Below are 7,947 nucleotides of genomic sequence, written 5' to 3' on the forward strand. Positions count from 1 at the left end.
TGTTTAACTTTCTGGCACCAGTTGATTTTAAAAAAAAGTTTTCCACGGGAGTACCCCTTTAAGGGGCTGTATACTACAGAGGAAATGTTTTTCTTTTTGGATTTCTCTGACATCACGAGCACAGTGCGCTCTGCTGTCCATTTTAGGAACTGTCCAGAGCAGGAGAAAATCCCCATAGTAAACATATGCTGCTCTGGACAGTTCCTAAAATGGACAGCGGAGGTCAGCAGAGAGCACTGTGGTCATGACATCAGAGAAATCAAAAAAGAAAAGCATTTCTTCTGTAGTATACAGCCCCTAAAAAGTACTGGAAGGATTAAGATTTTTTTTAGAGAAGTGATTTACAAATCTGTTTAACTTTCTGACACCAGTTGATTTAAAAATAAATAAATAAATAAAAGGTTTCCACAGGAGTACCCCTTTAAAGGTGCATTAGGGGTCATTGTCCTGTAAAAAAAAACAAGACTTTTTTCCAAACCAGAAGAGGTGGCATGTGACTATAAGTGACTATAAAATCATTCCAGGTAATTACCCCAGGAAGCTGAATGGCTATTTGACCAAGAAGGAGAAGGGATGGTTTGCTGCATCAGATGACACGGCCTCCACAATCCCCTAAATAGTTTAGGATGAGTGTTCTGCATCTCTAGGAACTGTTTGTAGTGACTTCTTCATAAGGCCAATTGGGAGAATGCCAAGAGTGCGCAAAGCTGTCATCGAAACAAAAAGGGGTAACTCTGAAGAATCTAAAATATAAACACAAAAGGGTTGGACAAAAGGTTGTGTTTAACCTTTTGTTGTTTACTATGTTATTCCATATCTGTTACTTTTAAGCTTTTGTCTTCATTATAAATCTACAATGGAATAAAAACCTTTGACTGGTATTGTATTTGTACAACATGGAGGAGGCTTATTGGCCACGTCAATCAATTGTTGTGTCCTTTGTTGTGTCCATTATCTAGAATGTCTTGTGTGTATATCATTGTATGTTGTCATTTTAACAGAACACGGGTCCTTATATCTAAAATCCATATAAATTTATCTTAACAGATCTATAATCTAATAAAATATGTGTTATCCAAAAGGCTCTAAATTTCTGGTCCCTAAGCACATGGACGGTCCCCACACTGCACCTGGTCATCTCGAGGCTTCTGGTGCTGGAGGTCACCCAGGTGAACGGATTAGACTCATAAGTGGGTTAGGGCCAGTTCACACTCTGTGCAGTTTTGCTCACATGACCCCGGAGTGGTGAGCGCTGGGCCTGGGCTGGGCCTTGGGGATAATATATATAAATCAATAATTCATAATTTTTTTCCCCTTTAACTTAAAGGGGTACTCTGCCCCTAAGACATCTTATCCCCTATCCAGAGGATAGGGGATAAGATGTCTGATCGCGGGGGTCCTACCCTGGGGACCCCTGTAGTTTCTCATGCAGCACCCACCTGTTTGAGCTGCACGCATCGCTGGAGGCTCCTCGCAACCATGACTCCCCCCCCCCCCCCCCCCCCGTGTGACGTTACACCCTGCCGCCTCAATGCAAGTCTATGGGAGGGGGCGTGACAGGAGATGCTGCATGAGAGATTGCGGGGGTCCCCAGCTGCAGGACCCCTGCGATCAGACATCTTATCCCCGGAGTACCCCTTTAATACTTCAGACACATCTGTGTATAGGGAATGATACTAAATGTTACATGTGCAGTCGCTTGGAGGTTAAATCAGCTCAGAATCCGTTATCAATTCTAGAAAAAATTAGCAAAATCTTACATAAGTTATCCCAAAAACATGAAACCAAATTCTCCTGTCCAACACACACTACAACCCCCAGCATCCTATAGAGCTAATAATGGCTGAATCTACATGACCCCCCATGACCTACTGCTGGCTAATCTGATCATCTCTCTTTTACATGGAAGACTGTGAATCTAGGACTTGGGTGCCTCGCTAAGTGCTGGGGTCCCCCTGCTGATACTTGGGGAAGGGGCCTCCACCACATTTCTGCTGATGCAAAGGGGTTCCCCGGCTTATATGGGGGTGGGCTAAAGAGGGATGGTCACTCACCCTTTCACTGCCAGAAGGGTCTGCATTGCTTTATTGGGCACGCTCTGCTGGCATCGAGGGGGAGTCTAGTGCTGATGCTGATATTTGAGTCTGTCTAACAATCCTTTTTAATTCCCTACCTTGCCTTGCCTCCTGACTTCCCCTATGTAGGGTTATTTTAGTGACCCTTGGAATGTCTTTGATTTTCTGATCGTCATTGGCAGCGTAGTTGACGTCATTCTCAGCGAGACGAATGTAAGTATATCGGGGGCAGGTTTGTCTGTTCCTCTACACCCCTCTCTCCGCACTCCCCTTCTCTCTCTCCTTCTCCATGCTGACGTGGGTGCTTCTCTACCCTTCTTCCAAAATTCTTCCTTAGTGGTTTATTTTACTTTTTTTTTTTTCTTTTCAGAACCCCCATCCCCCCCATCCCCTCCTAGGGAGAAGGGGGTGGGAGGGAAGAGAAAAGCTCCATGATGCCCCTGCTGGTCAGAAAATTAAGGGGCTGAATGGGGTATTTTTCTCTCCCTCGTCTCTTCCCAAATCTAAGATTGCAAAAAGTGTCAATGTATAAAGTAACCAGGTAGACCTCACCCGGCGGCCGAACACGAGAGGAGACCAAACATATCCGTGTAATGCCTCTTAACTTTTTTCCTTCTTTTTTACTCTTTTATTTTCATTCACTCCCTTGATCACACTTTTTTCTTTTTTCTTTTCTTTGATTTTCTCTTTTTTCTTCTCTTTTTTTCTCTTCTCTTCTTCTCGTCCTCCCTCCTTCTTCTCCTGGGCTGTCATCAGCATTATTTCTGTGATGCATGGAATACATTTGATGCACTCATAGTAGTGGGTAGCATTGTTGATATTGCAATCACCGAACTAAACGTAAGTAATTTGCCTCTGTCCGTGACCTGTGGCTGCATCACCCCCCCCCCCCCCTACCCCCCTGTTTGTCTATCCTCTTCAGTTACTTCTTTTTTTTTTTGTCTATATTTTTATTTATTTTCGTTATAATTATTTTATACTTTTTTTTTTCCCTTGGATTACGTAGGAATTTTGACTGTTGCATAAACTCCTTCTGGCATGAGATGTGCTGTATAGGAGACTGGGCTGTTATGGGGGTCCCTATGGCTGCCAATCACAGACGGGAATAAGTCTCTAGTGAACAGACAAGATAATGTAGACCAGGCCTATCCCCCTTTCTTAGACTTTTTACTGGGGGGTTCCCATTAGTGGATCCATTATCCAGATTGTTGTATAGAAAACCCAGACGTTTCCTATTCTTTATGTTCCAGTATTTTACAGTCCCATGCAGAGTCTCCTTTTATGGTCCTGGCGCCCATTGATGATAATGACAATAAATCCCCCCATGGCGCTGAGTTCACATGACTTCCATCTGTGATTGGACCCCACTAGGCTCTTCCCTCTCTCCTATACAGTCAGGACCTGCTCTGTCTCTGTAATTTGGCATGAGATAACAGTTTCTTTCTACACAGGAAATCCTGTTCAAATTTTCCCCGTCACCCATACATTCTCAGTTATATGAGGTGTCTCCCCGAATAACCTCACATACATATAACACTTAAAGGGGTATTCCAGGCCAAAACTTTTTTTTATATTTCAACTGGCTCCGGAAAGTTAAACAGATTTGTAAATTACTTCTATTAAAAAATCTTAATCCTTCCAATAGTTATTAGCTTCTGAAGTTGAGTTGTTGTTTTCTGTCTAACTGCTGTCTGATGACTCACGTCCCGATATTCTCCCATCATGCACAGCTCCCGGGACGTGACATCATCATTGAGCAGTTAGACAGAAAACTTCAGAAGCTAATAACTATTGGAAGGATTAAGATTTTTTAATAGAAGTAATTTACAAATCTGTTTAACTTTCCGGAGCCAGTTGATATATATATATAAAAAAAAGTTTTTCCTGGAATACCCCTTTAAGTCACTATACTTAAGACTTGTCACTTTGCAGCGTCCAGGAATAGTCTGATTTATTATAAGCTGAGGATACAAGCGCGATACCTCCCATTTATAAGATATTTTTAAAATTGGGGGAGAGCTTGAGATCCCCGATACTTCTCTTTATACACATATATAAATGATGTATAAATGGTATACACTATAAGGCTAAGTTCACACATTGTAAAATCGAAACAGAATAACAGATTCAAAAAAAAAAAAAAAACAATGCGCAAAACAAAAACACACAGCAAGCACAATCTAGCAGGTGCATGCCAATTAATAACCCCCCTCCCCATTTATAGGAGAGAGTCCGTCAGTTCGCATATTTTATTAAAAAAACTAAAAAAAAATAAACCTCTCTTTTATCACTGCCAGTTTTTAAAGCAAGGGGAGGGAATTAAAGGGGTATTCCGGGCCAAAACTTTTTTTTATATATCAACTGGCTCCGGAAAGTTAGACAGATTTGTAAATTACTTGTATAAAAAAATCTTAATCCTTCCAATAGTTATTAGCTTCTGAAGTTGAGTTGTTGTTTTCTGTCTAACTGCTCTCTGATGAGTGACGTCCCGGGAGCTGTGCAGTTCCTATGGGGATATTCTCCATCATGCACAGCTCCCAGGACGTGACATCATCATTGAGCAGTTAGACAGAAAACTTCAGAAGCTAATAACTATTGGAAGGATTAAGATTTTTTTTAATAGAACTAATTTACAAATCTGTTTAACTTTCCGGAGCCAGTTGATATATATATATATATATATATATATATATATATATATATATATATATATATATATATAAAAAAAAAAGGTTTTGCCTGGAATACCCCTTTAACATTGGTTTTACCCTGTTTGTTGCTGAATTTGTCTCAGTTTAGAGACTCTCCATTGCAACTTTTTTTTGGGGGGGGCTTTAGATGCTTTTTATAAAATTGTAGCTGTAGCCTGAATATATCAAGTGCAACTAGGAACAGATAGCCAGCATGGAACATGCAGATAATCCTTTTTTGAATAAAATCGGAAACACAGGAACAGGAGGACATGACGCGTTTCAGGCGTGTGCCGCCCTAAGGGCGGCACATGCCTGAAACGCGTCATGTCCTCCTGTTCCTGTGCTTCCGATTTTATTCAATAAAAGGATTATCTGCATGTTCCACGCTGGCTATCTGCTCCTATCTCTACTGTTTGGTGTAGCCATACGCCTGCCGTGCTGTGGAAAGGACACCTATCCGGTGAGCTGATCTACCTGTCTCCTTCTAATCATGTGCAACTAGTCGCACAATCTGTCGCAAATCTACGCCAACCCTGACCGGGCTCGCAAACTGTGGAGGGTATTGTAAAAAGTCACATTTTTGGCGCAACAGGAACCATATAAAAGTGGTGTAATTTAAAGGGGAATTCCAGGCAAAACCTTAATATATATATATATATATATATATATATATATATCTCAACTGGCTCCGGAAAGTTAAACAGATTTGTAAATTACTTCTATTAAAAAATCTTAATCCTTCCAATAGTTATTAGCTTCTGAAGTTTTCTGTCTAACTGCTCAATGATGATGTCACGTCCCGGGAGCTGTGCATGATGGGAGAATATCCCCATAGGAACTGCACAGCTCCCGGGACGTGAGTCATCAGAGAGCAGTTAGACAGAAAACAACAACTCAACTTCAGAAGCTAATAACTATTGGAAGGATTAAGATTTTTTTATAGAAGTAATTTACAAATCTGTTTAACTTTCCGAGCCAATTGATATAAAAAAATGTTTTGGCCTGGAATACCCCTTTAAAGGACAAGAATCATGTAAAAAATAAAATAAAAACTCCTTGGGATAAGTTTTAGATCGCGGGGGTCAGAGCGCTGTTTAGAGCCCTGGCTCTCCTTTACAGCGGCGCGTCATGACCCCCACTCCAAGCGGGGGCCGCCACGCCCCCTCCATATAGCTCTATGGAGAACTGTTCGGCAATCTTCGCTTTCCCATAGAACTATATAGAGGGGGCGTGGGTCATGACGCGCCGCTGTAAAAGAGAGCGGGGGCTTTACACAGGAGATCGTGGGGGACGCCCTGTGATCTAAAACGTATCCCCCATCCTTCGGGGATGAGTTTTTTTTTACATGACACTTGTCCTTTAAAGAAAACATAAAATGTGTAATATCACTATGCCATATTTATCACATGCTGTGCGACAATTAAAAAAAAGTGGTGCACGTACATATTGCCAGCACACAAACTGAAGGTGTAGAAAAGTATTTCACCTTCACCCCCCTGGATAGATTCCCCCATGTGTTTCATTTTACACTGTGCGAACTTAGCCTAAAGGTGAAGATTCTCTGTAGGGGGGCATTCAAATTTACAGGATCGGGGTATTCCAGGCCAAAACTTATCATATATATATATATATATATTTATATATATATATATATATATATATCTCAACTGGCTCCGGAAAGTTAAACAGATTTGTAAATTACTTCTATTAAAAAATCTTAATCCTTCCAATAGTTATTAGCTTCTAAAGTTGAGTTGTTATTTTCTGTCTAACTGCTTTCTGATGACTCGCGTCTCAGGAGCTGTGCAGTTCCTATGGGATATTCTCCCATCATGCACAGCTCCCGGGACGTGACATCATCATTAAGCAGTTAGACAGAAAACTTCAGAAAACTCCGCCCTAGACATCTTATCCCCTATCCAAAGGATAGGGGATAAGATGTCAGATCGCCGGGGTCCCGCTCATCATTGAGCAGTTAGACAGAAAACTTCAGAGGCTAATAACTATTGGATGGATTAAGATTTTTTTTATAGAAGTAATTTACAAATCTGTTTAACTTTCCGGAGCCAGTTGATATATATAAAAAAGTTTTTGCCTGGAATACCCCTTTAAGCTAGGTTTAATCAATTTAGTTACATTGATATCTGCAGCAGATCCTGTAGGTGTGAATGTGCCCCTAGCGCTGTGTTTCTTTACCTATGTGCCTCCAGCTGTTGCAAAACTACAACTCCCATCATGCTGGGAGTTGTAATTTTTCAACAGCTGGAGGCTCTCTGGTTATAAAAACACTGGCCTAGCATTACATCCAAACAATGACATCATCCACTTCTAGCATCACAATCACAGTAATGTTGCACAGCAGCCAGGTAACACCCCCCCCCCCCCCAAATATTATGGCCATAAGGTCAGTGTCTTGCCCCATACTATACACAGTTATAAATAAAAGTATATAATGTGGTTAATATAGCTACTCCGATACATCAGGTCCCTGTAATTACCTTATAGAACATCTGTCTAATAAGGCGGCCGAACACATTGGGTAGAAGTAGGTTGATGGTTAAACAAACGATCATCCGCTCATCGTTTTTCTTTAATCTAACATTTATGGAACCTGTCACCTGTTTAAAGGGGTTATACAGGAAAAACTTTTATATATATATATATATATATATATCTCAACTGGCTCCAGAAAGTTAAACAGATATGTAAATTACTTCTATTAAAAAATCTTAATCCTTTCAGTACTTATGAGCTTCTGAAGTTAAGGTTGTTCTTTTCTGTCTAAGTGCTCTCTGATGACACGTGTCTCGGGAAACGCCCAGTTTAGAAGAGGTTTGCTATGGGGATTTGCTTCTAAACTGGGCGGTTGCCGAGACAGGTGTCATCAGAGAGCACTTAGACAGAAAAGAACAACTCAACTTCAGAAGCTCATAAGTACTGAAAGGATTTAAAAAAAATTTATAGAAGTAATTTACAAATCTGTTTAACTTTCTGGAGCCAGTTGAGATATATAAAAAAAAAGTTTTTTCCTGGATAACCCCTTTAATGCTGCCCAAACCATGGACAGCATGAAACGGGAAGGGAGTGGCCCCTAGAACTCTACGATACACTGTATATATCAGAAAAATCATAGTTTAATGTCTAAAGGACACGTAACGTACATGTACGTAGGAGGGTTT

The 7,947-nt window shown here is 40.8% G+C and overlaps 1 protein-coding gene across 10 annotated transcripts in view; it reads left to right on the plus strand.

Moving 5' to 3' along the window:
* Positions 1-7,947, plus strand: part of CACNA1C (calcium voltage-gated channel subunit alpha1 C) — a 423,395-nt gene that overhangs the window by 370,851 nt on the left and 44,597 nt on the right. For 5 of the 10 annotated variants that reach the window (XM_056517894.1, XM_056517896.1, XM_056517888.1 and 2 more), the window contains 2 exons: positions 2,205-2,288; positions 2,832-2,915. The exons of 1 other annotated variant lie outside the window; for it this stretch is intronic. In XM_056517894.1, the coding sequence (XP_056373869.1) occupies positions 2,205-2,288; positions 2,832-2,915 (168 nt within the window). The remainder of the gene's footprint in view (positions 1-2,204; positions 2,289-2,831; positions 2,916-7,947) is intronic. 4 more of the 10 variants (XM_056517893.1, XM_056517892.1, XM_056517891.1 and 1 more) reach the window with 2 other exon arrangements.

This window comes from Hyla sarda, chromosome 4, assembly GCF_029499605.1.
Source record: "Hyla sarda isolate aHylSar1 chromosome 4, aHylSar1.hap1, whole genome shotgun sequence".
NCBI classification, from domain to species: domain Eukaryota; kingdom Metazoa; phylum Chordata; class Amphibia; order Anura; family Hylidae; genus Hyla; species Hyla sarda.